Genomic DNA, 20680 nt, shown 5'->3' with positions numbered 1-20680 from the left:
TGCATCTTCAAAAGGGTTAACGTAGGTTGGAACTCGCCTCCAGTCTCTGAAAGTTCCCATGTAAAGCCCATCTGCACTATCAAAGAGCACAGCGCTAACTGCAACTGGAGCCAAGCAAGCCAAGCCTCAGAAACTGATGAAACAAAAAGAATGCTTAGTTGTTTAGTTGTTTCGCCGCTATCACTGTTCTTTGGAATCAATTTTCGACACATTTCAGTGTGTACTCGATGCGACTCAGACAGTATATCAGATGAAGGCTTGCTTCAGTTTTTTTTTTTTTTTCTTTTTCTTTCTCACTACCCAATAATTGCCTCAATTTAGGTCTGTATCCAGCAGCACCCCTGCCTTTCCATTAAGTCAAGCTGCTCAAAAACAGGGACACTTTTCATCTGCTTCCAGAATCACCACAATTACAAACCACTTTATGGGGGTCTGTCACTTCTAACAGCGGGATCAGCCCAGTCTGCTGTCCATGACCACACTGCTGTTACGCCACAGACGGCTGAATGGAGCTTTTAAAAGGCAGCCTTTTTGAAATCATCTAAAGCACGTTTCAAATACGGGCCTGCGTCGAAGCTCCTTCTTCTCTTTCTTCTCTGACGCAAACTGTTCAGCGTTTCACTGACAGTGGAGATGATCCGAGCGCGGTGCTCAGCAGAAGGTTCAGGAGTGAGATTAGTTAGCCTTCTGTTTATGTATCCCCCTGCCCTTCACCATGTGGAATGCTGGGGAGAGCCTTAGATTTTCTGTAATGCTGAATGAATATTTAAGTCCTTTAATTAGGGGACAGGAAGCTGGTGTCACCAACGCTCATGTGATCTCTTTAATCAATAAACGACAAGGAGTGTGCATCTTAAACAGGCAGGCCGTTTCCTGTTTACTCACACTACTGACATGCACAAACACAGGCCCTGTGCACACACACTCACTAACTCACATGTTTTTACACCATGACAGACAGGACATATATATAAATATATATATATGTCCCGTATGTATTACATCTGTATGCATTAAGTATACACCGATCAAGCATTGAGCACACACATCAGTAAACCTTGTGCACTGATGCCCCTGTTGCTGGTTCACAGGTTGTCCTTCCTTGGATGACTTTTGGTGGGTACTGACCACTGCATACCAGGAACACAGAGTACACGACACCTGCTTTTTTGGTAATGCTCTGCTCGTGTACTCATCACAGTTAGGCCCTGGTATTGGTATTTTAAAGACTGTAAATGCAAATCTCATAGCTGTATGACTGCTGTACACATGCATTTGTTGACAGGTGAAGTTAAAAGGCAAAGAACCATACTGACTGTCAAAGTGGAGTAATAGTACAGAATTTTACACTACAATGACTCTACTACCCACTGCTGTTGGTTCCGCTTTGTTACGCAGTTCTTGCAAGAGGTCTCATGCAACTCTACCAGTATTGTGTAGTGCAGACATTCTGGGCCTGGAGTGGCAATGACAGCGATTACATTCTCCCTATTAAGTATTCTGTCAGATTGTGATTGTTTTTAAGTGCACATGCAAGGTCATTTAGTTTGGTTCAGTAAGCGCTTTTCAGCTTTTTTAGATGTCATTCTTTACATATCACATAGTTGCAGTGACCGCATTGAGAAAGCATGTGATTATTAGAGAATGGTACATTCTCATCTTAGACTACATGCATTGTTTGCATTGTTTTCCATGTAATTAAGCCATAGTTTAAGAGGTTAAGTGTCAGAAATGGCTCTTATTGTATTGACCATGAAGGGTTATCCCCTAGATCAGAGACTGCGCTGCAGTTGAGTCATCCTCCGTTCGCTCTATGTAGCTGAAAGCACTTTGTTCAGAGATGCCGGTTGGTTTTTCTCTGCTGCGATTAGCCAGACATTACATGGAAAACACCTTCGGCGGAGGCTAAGCCCGTGAAACATGTTTGTATTCGCCTCATTACTCTGCAAAGTCAGCTGAGAAATGCGACGGGCTGCCCTGCTCTCACACTCCACTCCTGCTCCCAGCCACTGTTTGCTGACATGCATATTCCCCCGTCGGCTCTAACGAGGAGCCAGTGAGTGTGTGTGTATATGTGTGTGTGCGTGCCTGGGTTGACCCCGTTCCTCATAGAACCCAAAAGGCCCCGCAGACTGAGCCACCAGTCTGAGCTAGCGGCGGCACGCTCACATCAGCCTTGTCAGCCTTCAGCACTCTGTACAGCTCTCTCTGTTAGCCCTCTGACACTGCCGCAGGGCACTGCACCATGCCTTCAAAAATCTGCTCTACTGAGTAGTGGCCTTATAAAATGTGTCTTATCCATAGCCTTGGTGCCAGACTGGTACGTCATAAGTAGTTATATACAAAAATGCTACACAGCAAGTGCCTCTGTCTAGTTTCTGTTTCTCTCTATAAACACTATATATCTTTTTTTTTTGTAAGCCTCACAGTATATCAATATTGTTGTAATGCCCTGCAGTTTGAAAGAATGGTCCCTCTGACCAGTCGCAGAATTGTTTCTGTAGGTGGTTAGCACTTAATCTAACAAGTGTATATAGTTTTTGGACATTCACTCACTTGGCAATATCATCTCAATATGATATTTTGTCCCTACCATGCAGCCCTTATTCATCTTATTCTCCTATTGTCTTAAAATGTACAGGAAAACTGCAGAGTGCTTTGATATGATATAATAAATCATCTGGTTTAGAATTGAAACAGCATGGAAATGCATTTATATACATTGCATCAACTAAAATCAATAGCCCAGAACATCATTCCTGAGACAGTCTGTTCTTTCTGTCTGCAAATACAAAACAAGCATGTCTTTCGACAAGCATGTCTGAATATACTGTGCCCCAAAAAACAGCTTGTCATCAAGCCTAGTGCCCAGATATTATATTGTTGGTGTTATATCAAAATCTCATGATGCTTTAGCATTTCTTTTTTAGCACTGATTCCTTTGCACTGTTTAGAAATGCCAGCACCTACATTGTGTGAACAGTTCAGGATGAATGGACCAATTGGAATAGTCCAAAATGACTTTTTAGAAGTACCTGTTTACATTATTGTATATTCATCCTTGCACCTCACCGACTTAGGAGTGACAAATAAGTTTTCATAGTTTCTTATGAGTTTTGAGAGCTTGAAGTCTCCATTTTGAAGATGAAGCGTTTTGTTTACGTCAGCGACAAAGTTCAGCTATTGGCTGTTTGTAACAGTAATTCAGTTTTGCTAGCCTTGCTATCTCCCAGCCAGTGCAGTGGCATGTGTTTATGTGTAGTGTAAGTATTAGCAGGCTGCACTAAAAGCGGCTCTGCGCTCTTCTCTACCTCTTCATTTCCCCATTCTCTCCTCCCAGTCTCCTTATTAGCACATGATAAAATGCTCCATGGCTGCCTTCAACCAATCATGTTTTCAGTAGAGCAGTTAAACTATTTTATTGCCGCCACCCTCAAAGCTTTAGAGTCTTAAATTTTCCCCGTAATGGTAGATTAATTTCAGGCTGCCTAATGCAATCCAGGACAAAATACTTCAAACAGGTTTTTCCTTTTTTTTGAGGAGGGGTGGGGGGTTATAGTGTAAGTGGGGGAGGGGTGAAGCAATTGTAGCACAAAACCAATCAATCTGCCAGGAAGGACACACTTTTTTAAACACTCCCCTCCAGAAGCATCCCAACATGAGAGATTGACCTGTTCTTTGGCCCAATTGCGTGGCGGGGGGGCAAGTGAGGTGAAGGCGGGGGCTTGAGTGGGGTGAGGGGGCGCGGCCCGTGCAAGCGTCCGCTCTCTGCAGAGGAGATCTATTACAGGCCGCGGCACAGACGAGACCTTCAAAAGGTGCTGGAGAAGAGCAGCGATAAGAGGCCTGGAGTGATAAGAGCTCAGGCTGCTTTACCTGCAGTCTGCTGCTGCTCACTGATAATGCTACATCATCTGCCTGCCGTTTAAGGCCTTAGCGAAATGAGAAACAAAAAGCCCACTCTACGTAAAGGAGGCCAATTAGGTAGAGTCGCTAACATGTTATCGGAAGCACGTTTATTATGTTTGATAATAGAGCTGGTGGGGTTGATATTGCTTGTAGATAATGCAGTGTACAAATAAGCTCTGATAATGATCTTAATTAAATCACTCTGATATGGGTTACAGTATGGTGGAACCTCGTGCTGGCGCTATGCTAATCTGCGCTATACTTGAGTGTTTTTCTTTGCTGTGAAGGTACACATTATTGCAGTCTCATATCAAATTTTAATGAGCATTAGACACTCTACATTCAGACATACATTTAGAAGATCTCACCTTTGTCCACCTCTGCCCTGTCCTCCTACAAACTGACCTCTATATAATAAATTAGAGAGTCCCTTCTAAATCAGCGCTGAGTATTTAACACAACGAAGGAACTAATTCTCCCATTTAACTCAACATTTGCAATGAGATGACTTGTACCCTAATGGCTTGTAATTAATTCTTACACCCTCCACTCTCCTTCCTTCACACATTTTTTTTTTTTACCCCCAGAACCGTTCTAAGGATAGTCAGCGGATTCCGACATTTTATCTAATGCATAATGTTCATTTCAGGCCCTTAATTAGGTTTAAATGAAAATTGGCTCGGCAGCAAGATGGATAGCAGCGAAGGCATCAAACCACCCAGCATGTCCTGGAGTTGTGAGGCTGAAAATGCAATTTGGTGGAGCAGCGCAGCGAGGAGTTCAGAGTTCATTAATTTTTACTGTGCAGGTACTCTCCCAGAGGTGCTCCCTGCCTGCTCCACCTGGACACCAGCACAAATACTGGACTTCACACACACACACACACACACACACACACACACACACACACACACACACACACCACAGAGCACAGATCTGGGAAAAGGCTGCTTCTTGTTTCACTATGGTGATTAATAGGTGAAGCGCCAGAGCATTGCAGTGGTCAGTTTTGAGAAACCTTTGTTTTGTGAAGCTGTATCTACTGCTACACTGTACTGTAGCATCATTTTTTTAATAAAACTATATGAATTGTAAACCTTTTAAGTCAACAAAAGCTAGATTGTAAAAATGTTTCAGCATGACATACAGTATTATTGTGATTCTAAGAAAACATGGGATATTTTGCAGGAATGAAATTGTGGACCTTTGTTTTTACACTATACAGATTAAGATTAGGACAAAAAATTTGGGGCCCAATGTTTATTCATTGTTTCTTTTACAATCTAAAGCATTAAAAAATGTTTGGCCAGCTTTTGTTGGAGTAACTTTCTCTACTGTACAAGGTAGACTTTTATTTTCTGGAGCATTGCTGTGAGAATTTGATGGCATTTAGAGTGTTTAGCATTAGTGAGGTCAGAATGTTGGATGATGAACACCCCACCTCATCCCCAACTACCCCACTATTCTCAGAAAAACTGGCTGGAGCGCCAACACAGTTCCACTGCTCCTCAGCTCAGTGCTGGGGGCTGGTAAACCACTCTAGACCACGCCTGCTATTAGACATGGTGCCAAGAGGTTCATGTTTATCTACTCCAGAGAGTTCTATTCTATTGGCAGTACTTTTTACAGGGACTAGACAAGCTGTGTGTGTGCATTATAGCATCTTTGTCAGCAATGGAAACAACTTAAAGTAGCTGAATACATTCATTAACATTAGGACATGTGGTGTACATGGTTTAGATACAGCAGTAATGATATGCTGGAATAGAGTTTTAGCAGTCAATCCTGACCAGCAATGTAAACATTGTGTGCCATACTGAAGCTTTCTCCCACTTAATCCTCCTCACCTGTTCTGCCTGCTGGCATCATTGGCCAGTACTGTGTCATTAATGTGAACGAAAAGAAGGGACAAATCTCTTAGCTGTACTTATTGATCACTACTTTTTCTCTGCATTTAAACACACAAACACACAACTAACATGCTTGTTTTCATACATTGCCAAGACTTGTCTGCATGTCCTTTATTTATTACATATATAACACAGTACCTATGTTATAGTATGTCCCATATGCTACATATTTAAAAAGTGTAGTGAATTGCAAAATTAATTCTTTGGTTTGATATGTCAATACATTTTTTGCTACAACAAAAATAATATTGTGTGTAAATGGTCTGCGTTCAGTTTATTAGAGCAGTAGGTAATCTGTTAGCCCTGAGCTAATAGTCATCTGTGAGGCAAGTGCTTTTCCTCCCTATTCTTGGTTTTTAGGTAAAGAGGAAACAGTATTTTGTGCAATGTAATCAGTTAGGAATGGCTTATTGGCCTTCAGATAAGATCTAATGATTTCTGGCTGCATGTCTGTGCCAGGACCCTTTACATAAAGAGTTTTTAGCTACATTGGCATTGACTTTTAGCAATTTACAAGTGCTAAAATAAAATAAAAAAAAGCTAAATGCACTGTTTAGTATGCTTTATAAGCGTTGAAACATAGTAAATTTCTTTGGCTGTGTGTTAAATTTTTTTCTGTATTCCTACAATCAGGAAATTGTCTTTGTTCTCAACATGTACAAAGCCTACTCGGAAGATGCAATCCCTCCTTCGCTTTCACGTTTACAAATTAGTCATTCTCTTTCAGCCCTCTCTCACCATTGGCCTTCTCTTAGCATTTAACATTTGCAGCTAACGTTGCACTTTCCCTTGATCTATTACAGCACGTCCTAACAAACGACATGTCTTTCTGTGACGCTGACTGTGGTCAGAGTGGCTAACCCTTAGAGGGTAAATCTCTGTAGCCTGGGGTTCTGCAGGCTGGATCTGTCTCTTTCTGTGCTGTTTAGTGCTGCAGCATGCCACTATAGGTTAGCTCCTAATTACTCTCTCCCAGAGACGTTCCAAATATTCCCCTGGTGCTAATATTTTTCTGCCTCAACGACTCATTATGTTGTTTGGCAGACTGAAACATCAGCCTTTCAATGTCTGAGCACAGTGCCTCATGTTTCACCCACCACTCCCCCCACACCACACCACGCACACATACACACACCTCTCTCCATCTCTCTTCCTCCATACCATCAGTCTGTTTCCACGACTACCTCCAATGCCCTTACACTAAAACTACTTTCAGCCTCCTTCACTCTCCTCATCCAGCCGTATTCATCGACCACAGAAAAGGACCCCATAGACGAACCTCTGTCTTCTTTCCTCTGCTGATTGTATAGCTCTGTCCCTTCCATTATCCTGCATGTGCACTGTGCATTTTACTGCTCACAATCTCTCTCCTTTCTGTCCCTTCATATACACTCTCCTGTATTACACACATACACACAGGTGCATACTCACAATAATCTCTGCTGTATGTTGATATTGGGCATTTTGCCAAGTAGAGTATCTTGAGTCAAGGACAGTAATAGAGGACAGAGGGTATGTGTGTGTGTGGGTATCTGTATGTTTTCATGTTTGCGTTACACGATGAATGTTGCATGGGTGTCTTTGTGTATATGTCATTGTGTGTGTGTGTGTGTGTGTATCTGTTTGTATGCGTTTATGTATGTTTTAATATGTAATTTTACAACTCATCTAAACCATTTCTGAACCATTTTGATCTTGTTGGATACACTGTGTTTTTACTAGGGTGAGTGGACAAACTCATTTAGAGTACTTGTTATTTTATTATTATTATTATTGTTGTTGTTGTTGTTGTTGTTGTATTTACTTGTTTTTTTTTTTCAATCACAGAAACGATAAAACACAAAGTGCTGTGGCTTTTTATTACAGTTCATTTTTCAGTATTTGGGGTATCCCAATCCGATCCAGTGCATTGGAATCAGGGCTGATTCACACCTCTTTTGATGAAGTTGGTATTGGCTCGGATCCTTTGTTTCTGTTTTTGCACTCCTTTTACTGTTGTAGAGGCGCCATAAACTGATACAGTCTGCAGCATTTCGGGATGTTTACAAAAGATTGCAAAGTGCATTTAAACTGAATGGGAAATGAAAGCGTGTATACCTGCAGCATCAGAGATTTTGCTGTGTAAAATGTGAGCATGCTTGTAAGCTATAAAGCTTACTGTAAGTGACATGCTCCTTAAACATAGACAGTTCACTTCTGCAAAGTTCCAGTTTCACAAATCACAACTGGTAAGAAAAACTAAACAGTCACTGAAGCGTTCTGCTTCTGCATTAAAACCTTTATTAAACTGCCCATTTAAAACCGAGAGGAAGGAGTAGCTACCTTCTGAATCCAGAATCTCAAATGCTCCATATTTAGTGCACTGTGTCATAAAATAACAGCTTCTACACCATAACTGGGCATTATCTGTCTAATACAAAGCCATTTATATCCAGAAACAGTCTGCATAACTTCATATTTATCATTTAGTTCAGTATTTGGGTGGGGAATCCACAGTGCAATGATCCATTTGAGATAGAGGTTGTGGTATTATGAGGCAACATTTTAAAATCAGTCAAACTGGATCATAGTCAGTATTAAACACACTATTATATATATATATATATATATATATATATATATATATATATATATATATATATACATATGTAAATCTGTTTCTATGTGTCTGTGTGTTAGTGCATGAATGAACATCACATGGATCTTTTTATTTTTGTTTGTGCGTCTGTGCACATGCGTGTGTGTATGTGTGTGTTTTGCGAGTGTATGTGTTAGTGTTCTGTCTGTTGGACACAGGTTGTGCTGCTGTAGAGAGCTGAATGAGGGAATCTTCCGGAAGGTTCAGTCTTCATGCTGCATTGACTGGCCTTGATGCTTTTTAGCCTCTCGCAGCCTCACACCTCAACCATGACATTAAGCATTATTTGTTTCACTCCAGAAGAAGACGAAAAAGAAACACTCGAAAAAGCAGACAGGAGTGGAAAGGTATGAGCCTTCGGCACATAGACAGCGGGTTTCTGAGATCTTCTGCTGTAAACACGGTGTTAGTGTGACAGTGTGTACAGTTTGTCTAGGGCGTCCACATACAGACATTTTTTTTCCCTTCAGCCCTGCCTCATCAGGATTGTGTGAATGTGCGTAAATTATTAAATGGTGTAAGCCAACTTAGCAGTCAAGCGCTGACCAAGTACTTTATTGGTCTCCAGGAGCAAGCTTGGAGCCTTCGCACAGAAGCACCTCAGTCCTGTGGAATGTGTTAAGGGCCATTTAAATTTCACGGGTAATTTTGTCTTTTGCCGCTTTCCCTCTAACTATGAATGCAGCCTCGTTGCTCGCCATCATTCTTTTCATTGGAAATGTCCCCTCAAGTTCAAACCTGTCTCAACTCATGGATGCGAATCTAATTTATCAGCCTCAACGGCTGCTCATGTAGTTGCTTTAAAAAGTGTTGCTTTCTCAATGAGAGAGTAACCAGCTTGTAAGTACTACTTTTTTTTAGATTATTAGGCTTTATAGTGTACTAAGACTCTGTCGGACAGTGTTCAACTCCTCCCAAATTTGGACCGTATTCTAATCTGGTTTATAGTTTAATGGTTCATTAAGGCAGGCCGTGTCCCATAGGCTAGACCTGAATTTATGAAGATGCAGTCTGCGCTGTGCTTCACTAATGGATTGTTTGTTTATCTGTACAGCTCTGCTCCAGGGCAATACGAGTGGCCTGTCTTTTGCTTTAATGCAGTTAGCCATAATGTATGCATTTACAAATTAGATGAGATTCTTTCCTTTTTTTTTCATTATTTTCTTTCGCTCATCCCAGCGTATCGATTTGCCCACGATGCCCCTTGAACTTGACCTCACTCAATGTTACTCAATGTCAATAATCTTGTCCTCTTCCGCCTTCCCCTGATGGAGGGAGATATCGATAGATGCATTTAGCATGGGTGACTCTCAGGATTTAAAGATCCATGAGCATTTTGGAGCAGTCAGAGTTGGTCACTTCTTGTTAATAACCTGCAGGGAGGTTAGTATTATAGTGTGCTATTGCTATAGTTCAATCGAAACACTAAACATAGGGATGGAGATGAAGTTTTTTTTTTCTGCCTGTTTTTCCTGCCTGATTTCAATTGCTTCAATCTTTAATTGGTTCATTAATAATAATAAAAACAACAACTGCCAGGTTGATAATATGGTAAAAATGCTAAATCAGCAGTGATATATCATTCAGTCCTCCGTTTGGTAAGGTGTTACACATCATACTGTATATTTTAGTCGGATCACCACAAGGTTGACTATCCATGAGCGCAAATGAGGTTTGTTTATTTATTTATTATTTTAGTATCAGCTGTAAATCTGGTAATTCCAGTCACTGATGATCTTCCTATCCGTCTGTGAATAAAATATCAGCCATTAGTATATCATACAAACCAAACTGAATGTAGATAGTAGTAGTACAGGCCAGGATTAATGATCGAATAGTGTTTCTTTATCCCTCTAAACAGATCTAAGTACCTGGAATTATAATTAGTCATTATCAGACACGCCTTTTAAAATGGTCTGATATTTAAATCTCTGCAGTCTCTGGAGAAAAGGCTGTAGATTTCATTGTTTCTGTTTGTAGATTTCCTGCATGCTATGCAGAACTGATCATTTACACTTATCAGGCTTTACGCTGCTTTGGTCTGTCAGAGTTGTTTGCATGGGGGAGCAGATTCAAGTCTAGCTTGCTTTTGCTCTCTTCCTCTCTCTCTCCCTCTGTCTCATTGTCTCTTGTTTTATCTTTTTGTTCTCTCTCTCTCTTGCTTTCTCTCTGAATGTTTTGATATGAATCGTGAGTGGACAGTACTTGTCAGGCTATGAGCCTCTGCCCTGCTCTCTCGCCGTCTCTCTCTCTCTCTCTCTCTCTCTCCCTCTCTCTCACTCTCTCAGCCCTCTTATCTCGCTATCTGACACAGTTGTTTCTGGCTGTGATGAGAGGAAATGGCAGGATGATAAAATACCAAATCACTTCAGCGAGGACGTCAGCGCCACTAGAAGCTTTCCATAGACAATTATTCCTCGCTGAGCGCCTCTTCAAGGTGTAATCTTGCATCGCCCTAACAACTGAGCTGGAGATTTCCACTTGGGGCGCGGGCATTTCCTGTACATGTGTAATATGCAGAGATAATGCTAGTCACACCTCAGACAAACCACTGAGCAAGGTTCCACATCTCTGGAATACAGACACGTAAAGATTACTTGTGTTTTCACACTCCAGCCGACTTGTAATGATACTCTTTGGATGACTTTAAAGAAATAGTTCAAAATGTTGACAGTTAACCCCTTAGCTGCTGGCTTATTATTTGCGAACCTCCATGGAATAATTGGTAACTACAGGGAAGTAATATATATGGTACACTATTAAACCTTTTAATGTGAGTGAATTTAGATTATTTAAGTAATTTACTTTTAGGGGCACCCATTGCTGGAAAAGAAGTCGCAAATACAGGTGCACACAAAACATTTAGAATATCCATAGAAAAGCATTATTAATAGAACAAGAGTATTTGGAGAAGCAGCACATGAGCCTTATTATAAAGCCCTGAGCACTGAGCAGTGTAACTGCATTCTCCGGGGTAATGGAGCTCCATCCAATACCTTTGGTATGAGTTGGAGTGGCGTTTGTGATCCAGAACTAATCATCCAACACCTGATTACAGTGTAAAGCCTTGTACAGTGTAAAGCCTTCCTAGAGGAGTAGAGGATACTTGAAGAGGTGAGAAGGGATAGCTTCCCTATTAATACCATTGACGTGCAGGTGTCAACAAACTTTAGAACATATACAGCTGGTTTTCCAGAGCAGTCATGGACTGTATTTTCATTTCAGTGGAAAATCCCTATTCTTAATGCTATGTAGTCCAGAACTAGACTTTTTCCAGGAAACCAGCCCATATATTATTTAGTGATGGTGTTTTAAGATCTGGTTCCACAATCAAGATTGGTTGCTCACTTGAGTGTATATCAACTGAAGCCTTAAAACAGCAGGAAGAGAATAGAATGCATACAATGATTTACTACACTTTTTGGCCACTCCCAGTTTTGATAAGTGTTGCACAGCTTAAAGTATATAAAATACATTAGAATTATTTCATAAATGCAAGTTATTTTGTATTTTCTTTCATGTGGAATCAGATGTGCCAACCATCCAACGTTAGGCCTTTAGGAAGTCTATGTGCTTGCATGAGCTGCTAAAAAGAACAGCTTGCTGCTGTTTGTGTTTATTAAAGCAAGTTTAAACCACAGACACAGAGCTAAACATGTAACTGCAGTAAAAATAAAGACACCTTTAAACCCAATCATGCAAAAAGCCTGTCTTTAATGTAAACTTTATGAAAACAGCCTATACTGTCATTTATGAATTGCATCAAAAGTACAGAACGGTTGGCAGGGCTGGAGTCGGAATCCACTTTCTTTGGTAATAAGCTGAAAGCAGATAATAGTGCCGTGCTGTGAGGAAGAAAAAATTGTGTGAGGCATATCTGTGAGCACCGTCATTAGTACTGAACGGAGCCGCTTAAAATTTGATGATATAAATGAGGAGAAAGATGAGCATGGATTATTAAACACATCATCATGAAAACTTAAACCAGTCAAAGGCGTTAAAAGAAACTAATTAAAACAAATGTTTCAACCTCCATCTTCATGCTTATGACTTATTCAGGGACATGTGAGTAGTGTGTGATCGGGGGCTGTCATTATGGCTGGTCAGTAAATAATTTAATGGCTTTTGCTGTGGGAAAACATTAGGAATGGATTACAGAGTGAGTGATAGAGAGGGGAAAGCGTTAATTTTCAATAGAACACGGAGAGCAGAGGAAATCTAATTGTGGATATGTGAAATATAACCTAGTTTTGCAATTGGATTTTTTCATCTGTGTTTTAATGGGCTTTGTCTGAAGATACAGTGAAAGACTAATCAATGTACTGAATTTTGAATTTACCAAAGACTAAAAACATATGAAAGCATCAGATTAACTGAATAGTAATGAAAGTGAATTATTCAGTGTCTGTTCTGTTCTGTTCTGTATGGGCTTCTTAACTGAAGATTAGGGGCTTTACTTCCACATATATATGTTACTTGTTATTAGCAGAGATGACCCAAAACCTTCCAGAGAGCTGTGCACTCTCATATTGCTTAACTGTAGTCTCACTATGGTTTTTAAAAGCCCTCAAAATTGAAAATATTGATTAGTATTTCGCCCTTTCATCTCAAGATGATGGAAGGCCTGATTTCAAATAAACATCATGCTGTAATTTCACTTCATGCGGTGTGTTTCACTCCGAGTGTTTTCTTTTGTGGTTTGTAACCTTTGGTACTGCGTTTTTGCAAATGAGAGTAACCTTGGAGAACAAGCTGTTGCGGAAGGGGGGAAAAAACACGTCATTTATATTGACCCATACTTACGACTCTGCTGGAGTCAATTTTTTGACAGAAATGTGTTATTTTCTGCTTTTCCAATATCCTGACTGTTGAGGGGAAGTTTCCATCCAGTGCTAGTTAAAAGCCTGTGCATTTTAATGAGCTGATAGGAAAGACTCACACAGACACATTTCAGTTCTCATCCTCTCAAGTGCATGGCGCTTTTTGTTTGATTCATACAAATGAACAGAGGAATTAGTAAAGTTTCTCACATCTTTACATGGAGCGTCCTAACAATAATGAGTGGAGGAGTTAAAGCATTTTGTACAGTATAATGCAGTTTGTGGGTCTGTGGGCATGTGTGCAGGTGTGTATGTGAGTGGTGGTGCGTTCAGCTCTAATTGGAGTGTGTCTAGAGGCCTATCAATTAAGCCCTGTTGTGTCTCACTCTGTGAGGAAGCTAGCCTATCTAATGAGAGGAGACATGGAGGGAAGATGGAGGCAAATGAACGGGGAGAACATGGGAGAGATCTGACATTGTTGTGCTGTTAAGCGCTAAATCAAAGTAATTAGAATTAGAAGAAAAAATCTTTTTTCCTCGTAAACATCATTTCAGTTTGCCATCCTCATATAAATGGGCACAAGTGCCCATATTGGCAGAAATAAAGTCCCTGTAAAAGCAGGAGAATCCTTCATGGTTCCAAAGCTACGTTTGCTTTGAAGATCAGAAAAAGAAATAAATGATTTCCTGCTGAACTATTCATCCTTATAAGAGTGGAAAAGTTAGCTGGTTGAGTTGTCTTGGGAATAATTGAGGGGGCTAAAGTCAGGGGGCTTTATCTCGAGGTGGATTTATATTCTGAGCCTGTAGCGGTGATTCAGTCACTGCAGTAGATCTAAGAACCAAATCTAGCCCTTTTTATTGTGGCCCTTCAACAGCTCTTGACTGAAGAACTGATCTTTCCAAGCTGATGAAAACCACATCCGCGGTGAAGCCGGGGCGAGGGCCCAGCCGATCGGCCCGGCTCCATTGTGAACCGCTCTCCTGTGTGTCTGCGGCCGGATTATACAACTTCACCATTGTGGCCTTGGCGGCACTGACAGTGTCCACCGGCTCCCGACCGTGAGCACTTTGACAGCTTGATGAATTAAGCCTGACACTTGCCAAAATAGCCGTTGCCTGTGCCAGCTGCCAGTTGAGCATTTACACTCTGTTAATTGAATTGGCAATTTGTGTAACAGTACCTGCCCCTGAGCTTTGGTGAAGCAAGGGGCTGCCATTTAGCTCCGCTAATCCAGGACCAGGGAATAAGGACGCTAAGCTTTGCAGGAAATTATTGCAGATTTAAAATGACAGTCGTGGGCCATGTTGCCAATTTCCCATTAAATGAGAAATAAATTAACAATAGCAATAATGTTGACTTATAAAACCAAAAGTTAAATTGACTTTCAAATAGTGCTGTGATTTGAAATTGCCACTTTGCAGAGAATCAAATTCCATATATTGCGGGCTTGCACCAAAAGCTGTTTGTGGCATGTCGGTATTAAGCACCAACATTAAATATTGAAACTGTTAAATGGGAACTGATATTTCCTCATAATAAAATGGCATTAGTCTAAATCAAGGAAGGTCCTTACGCCATTTGCATGTACATGAATTCCAGTCAAGGACTTCTGAATAATGCACCTTTGCCGTCCCGCAGGGGAGGTACTGCAATACATTTAACTGAATAATTCCAGCCTGAGAAGTAGAGAATGCCCCATTCACACCTATATTCAACAAATTACTCTTTAATACCTATCAAGACTCATAATGTTTTGATTATATACCGCTGCATAGCACAACAACAAACATTCCGTAGTTCCTATTTGATGGTCCTGATAAAGAATTCCCACACGGATTCAAATTCCTCTCTCTGTCTTGCTGGATTTACTTCGAGGAAAGTTGATGCATTTGGTTGTGTTTTCTCACTAATATTTTTTTATCTGCTCAATCTGCCGTGTGACGTCCCTAAAGCAGGGAAGACGTACGATGTGGGATGGTGACAGGGCAGCCGCTGTGTAGCCCCTGCACTTCTGCCAGCTCGCTCTTCATGTTTCATTTGAAGCGTGCACAAAATGATGCAGATTAATAGAGCATAATGCTTGGGATCAATATGCAATTATATTCATCTCCGTGGCTGCTCAGACGCCTGTAGAGGAGCACTGAATCTCCAGCCATGTCCTTCTTACACAGACCTGTCACAGGCATGCTTTGCACTGCCTCTGAGGTCACAGAATGCGAAAAAATAAAATGTACACTTCCAATTCTTTGCTAGTGTGCAGTAATGTAACATATTACATACAAGCTGTACAAATGCTGATTTTCAAAGCTAAACCTACAAGACTGAAGGACTGACCAAAGCACATTTTATGCAGGTAGACCTTTCAGGTGTTTCAGATATGCAACATGTGAGGCAGGTATGTTTTTCATAGTAGTTTGTAGATGAAAACTCCTGCTCTTGAAACTAGAAGAGACTTTTTAATACACATCGGTTTGGCTAATTATGCCCAAAGTACATTTGCAGGTATTTATTGCATAGGCTCTTAATCTTTGTGGCATCTATTATGTCCTATTTAGTAATGACAGATGAGTTGTTCTTATGTCACATAACTAACTTATATGGTGTTTAAGGTGGTTATTTGAAAAGTAAAAGTGAAAATCAACCATTACTCCGAACATTTCACATGAAAGCAAATTGTTTCCAAACTTTTGACAAGCAGGAGAGGTGGAGTTTAGAAATTCTGATGGAGGTTGAAAGCTTCAAAGCCATTCCCCACATCTCTGTAAGCGTAAAGAATAGAGAAAAAAAGTCCTACACTTTACAGGCCATGACTGCAGCCCTGGGGCAGTAAGAGCTTGAGTTGATCGCATTCAGATGGCATTCAGAAATCTTTTGGTTTCTATGGAATGTTCTTCATCCCATAACTGTCCTTTTCATTATTTCCTGATGGATGCTGATCATCCAGCCCTTTAGCTAGTTGCAACAGTCAAGGTCAGTGCAAGGTCCTTGTGTTGAGTTGCATCTGCTCAAGTGCAGCCTCACAGCAAATCAAAAGGAAGTCTTTTCTCATCATGTGATCCCATAGAATGACCTACAGGCCATCATTGACTGTGACATTCATCATCTTAGCCAGACTAATTTTGTCTCTTTATTTTTTCTCTCAGTCCGCAGCGTATTTGACATACTTGGTTGCGAGTGTCACAGGAGGTCCGTCGTGATGTGAGACAGTGTGAGGCCAATGAGCCATCTGTAGCCAAAGCACTGCTCCGAATGACTAATGCCAGCATCATTAGGAACAGCACTGTGCTGTTAGTGTGCTGGCCTCCGTCCTCAATGAACAGGCCCAGTTTAACATTTTAACTTCTTCGTAATGAAATATTAACCAGCATTGGGTTGGGAGCTCCAAAAGATCCCCAAGGTCAAAGGATGTTCCACACACGGAGCAATCTGCTCCTGATTTCCATACAGTGCTCATTCAAAAGCAAGAATCCTTGTGATGAGGGCTATTGTATGGGCAAAAAAAGAATCATTTCCTCCTCAGAGTCTGCACGGATAGGGAGGATGATAATTGAAGTTGGTCAAGTGTGCTTTGATCTTTGATATTTTCTTCAGTCTTCTCACTTGAGCTGCCTGTTTGAGCTTGTGTGTGAGTGTGTGTATAACTATGTGCCAGGTCACAGTGTGAGGGTGCACAGCAGACCATTTTGTAAATGTGTCTGCCAGATTGCAACAGGGATATAAGAAGAAGTTTAAAAGAATAGCATGCTGATGTGGCTAAGACTAAACCTGAACTGTTGTTTTTAGTACTAGGTCAAGCCTTTTAGGGCCCTAAGCAAAACTTGACTTGCTCTCCCCACAAACCACATGTCTGCAACCTCTACCAAATGAACATTAAACGTTTATTGGTAACACACTCCTTAATTCCCCTCACATTTATCTGTTATTAATAATGTTAACCTTGTAGTTATTATGTAGTATTTACATGAATAAGTTACTAGTAATCTGTGATTACATGTATTACAGTGAATATCGTGTATCATGAAAAAAGTCTAAATTTCAAACTAGATTTTGACCATATCGACCAGCCCTCCAAATAATGCATTAAATGTAGACAATATGGATGATAGTAATGATTTGATTTGATTGCATTCAGCAACAGGATCTCCAACTCTCCAACTTATCCCAGAACATTTGGATGGAGCACCGTCATTCCAGAAAACACCATTCCACTGCTCCACAGCTCAATGCTGGGGGGCTTTATACCTCCCAGCCCACGCTTGGCATTAGGCATGGTGCCATGTTATTTTGCTTCAGAGAGTTCTTTTCTATTGGCAGTACTTCTCTACAGGGATTATTCTCTACAGGTAACCTTGTATCTCCATTTTGTTCACTACTTTCCAAGTTTTTCACTAAACGTGCAAATGTTTGTGGCCATGCCTTCTACTGAATACATATAGCTACTTTAAGTTGCACCCATAGCTGATACAGATGTGTAAATGCACACACACACACACAGCTTGTCTTGTCCCTGTAGAGAAGTACTGCCAGTAGAATAGGACGCTCTGAAACATTAACCTTTTGACACCATGCCTAATGTCTGGTGTGGGCTAGAATGCTATATTGGTATAAAGCTACCCCAGCATTGAGCTGTGAAGCAGTGAAACTGTGCTCTCTGGAATCAGGGTGCTCCATCCAATACAAATGGATGAGGTGGGTTGGTGATCATCCAATATCCTGGTCCTGAAAGCCTTCCCTGTTCTTGATTTTAGAAGAAACCACAAATAAGTAGGTGTCCCAATACTTTTGTCCCAATACTTTTGTGTTTTGAACCTAGTAGTTGTAATTCAAATTGTGTTAAATTATTATGGCGAATGGACCATTAGTCTAGTGCTCTAAAATGACCTGGAATAAAATATTTGAGTGAAGTTTAGAAGGGTTTTTCCTTCTCTTGTAAAGTTGTTTGTTTGGAATTTGAGATTTTTGTGTAGCAGTGACATAAAGTGTGCATAGGTTCAAGGTGTCTTGTGTATTTGTGTGTGTGTGTGTGTGTGTGTGTGTGTGTGTGTGTGTGTGTGTGTGTGTGTACAAAATTGCAACATGTACAGTCTAGGGGAAAAAGGTTCTTGCTAGTACTGAGACATTCTTAGATTTAGTAACAAAAGTGGAACATTTTTGGTGCTATAAAGAAAACCATTCTTAAAAGGTTCTATAAAAAACATACTTATATATTACAACTTTTTAACCAGTCCAAGAACCATGAAAGCCTCCAGATTAATGTTTGATTTGTCATGCTTTGTTCCTAAGGAACAACTTCACAGAAGAACCCTTCACAAAAGAATAGCTTAACCAAGGAGGAACCTACAGCCATCAGTTAGCATGATGTAATTTGCATAAGACTGTTTGTGTTCTTTGATTGTTAGCCAAATGTTCTGTATTGTTTTTGAATATTAACACAGGAGTGGCATAGGTGTAGACATGCAGGTGCATTTGTGTGTGTATGTGTGTGCCCTCTGCTCGAGATGGCTGTTCTCAGGGTGTAACAGCTCCCTCTGCTGTGAGCTGCTGAGCTGTCCTGCTGGCTGGGCTTTGTTTGTGCTCCCCCCTGCAGTGGCTGCCGCTGACCCACCTGCTCCAGAGACATTCCTGTGTGTGTGTGTGTGTATGTGTGTGTATATGTGTCTGCCTCTCTCCACCTGCTGCTGCTGCCTTTCCCTGGTCATGCTGCTGTGGCCTTGGCCCTCCTCTGGGCCAGACACAGGGCTAAGCGCTGAAAGCATAACTGGAGGGGAGAGGAGCATTTTCCCCGAGCTGCTCTGAAGGACAGAGGCCCCTCATTCCACAGTCTGTGCCCAGCTCGCGCACACCTCTCCAGGGGCGTGCCGTCTGGCCCTTTCTGCCCGGTCCCCATGCTTCTCTTTCCCCTCCATGGAGCCCCCTGTTTGCTTCTGGTCCTTGAGAGTCCTTAATAGCCATTCAATGCTTTTATTACATCATTAATTGCACTTAATTCAGCAACATTACCCAAACGCCTGGCTAAGCTTGGAAAATTAAGTACAGAGCACTTTGTTATAAAATTCTCAATAATGAGCTCTGGTGGGACAAGGTCTGTTAAGTTTGAAATCACCCCAGGCCATTTTTTAGCTGCACCACAGCTCAATGCATGAGCCTGCTTTAAAGTTAGAGACTCTGGGAAAAAAAAAAGAAATGCCCTAAGGGCACCGTTCTCTGGGTGCCTATGCAGCCGAATCAATGCGCTGATATTATCCCTCATATAAACAGCAGGCTTTTGTAGCGCTCCGCTCAGCTGAATATGCAGCGAGGGGGATGAGCCCGGGCCATAAGTAGGCTTTGATTTGCATCTGTGTATTTACAGTAGCAGGGGCTTAGTATTACTGGGGCAGAAGTGTTTGTTCAACAGTTTACCATATCTGTTTAAATCACACTGGCAAATTCCATTTCCAAGTTCATTTGGAATTACTAAAGTATGGACGTGCATGCATGCACACGCACACACGGACACACACACACACACACACACACACTCATTTGCACTGTTTTCCTTTTTCTTTTCCTCAGCTATTGGGTCCCAGCGGAGGAGGAGTCCAAGTGCAGTTGCCACAGAAATCTTTGAGCCTCACCTGGGCAGCCACATCCTGCAGGTATGTAAAGTTTAATTCTGCACCTATAGTTACAGTCACATCCACACACACACACGCATATTCACTCCATACACACACCGAATTAGCTTAAGCATACAGAAGCCCATCAAATTTACCGAACCTTCTCAAGCATCCCCACTAGCACAATGAAATTCTGGATTTCCTCATGAAGTTCACAATGTTTACACGGTGCAGTGCCTTCTGGCTGCAAGCTGATTAATTAGAATTACATATCCCAGGCAGAGGAAATAAAGGTTTTGTTAACTAAGTGAGACTCAAAAACAGAGTAAATGCAATATTTTCCTGGATATTCTAAGGTAAGTGCTTTCATCTACTGCTAGAATGCCTTCTTTTTAAACCAGGACTATGGGATAGACTGTTTACACACAGAAAATTGGGCTCAATAAATACTTAAAATGGGTTTTATTTAAAACCATGTGCAGCTAAACTGAGCCATCATTAGACAACTTTTCTCACAAAAAATGACATCCTCAACTAATTTGCTCTGGAGCCAATGTAATCCACACTGCTCATATTCATTATAAAAATAGAATCGCTTTGGATAATTATTAGAAGTCTCAGGACTGTCAGTGTTCACTTAGCAGTTATGCTCGTCTCCGCTAAGCTGTTTTTTTTTTAACATTAGTCCAACTAAATTGACAAAATTGGGCTCTGACTTTATCTGCTATGCACCTGTAGTATAATCTCCAATAAATTGCCAAGCCAACTGAGAAGCAACCTGAACTGTTATTAAGTGACTTG

General features: G+C 41.1%; 1 protein-coding gene across 6 annotated transcripts in view; it reads left to right on the top strand.

Annotated features, from left to right (window-relative positions):
• Nucleotides 1–20680, top strand: part of npas3 (neuronal PAS domain protein 3) — a 248842-nt gene that overhangs the window by 96761 nt on the left and 131401 nt on the right. For all 6 annotated transcript variants that reach the window (XM_072689401.1, XM_072689400.1, XM_072689399.1 and 3 more), the window contains one exon: nt 19836–19918. In XM_072689401.1, coding sequence (XP_072545502.1) covers nt 19836–19918 — 83 coding nt within the window. The remainder of the gene's footprint in view (nt 1–19835; nt 19919–20680) is intronic.

The sequence above is a fragment of the Salminus brasiliensis genome, chromosome 10, assembly GCF_030463535.1.
Source record: "Salminus brasiliensis chromosome 10, fSalBra1.hap2, whole genome shotgun sequence".
NCBI classification, from domain to species: Eukaryota; Metazoa; Chordata; class Actinopteri; order Characiformes; family Bryconidae; genus Salminus; species Salminus brasiliensis.
Note: the sequence above shows the minus strand (reverse complement) of the source record. Positions and strands in the feature narration are given on the sequence as shown.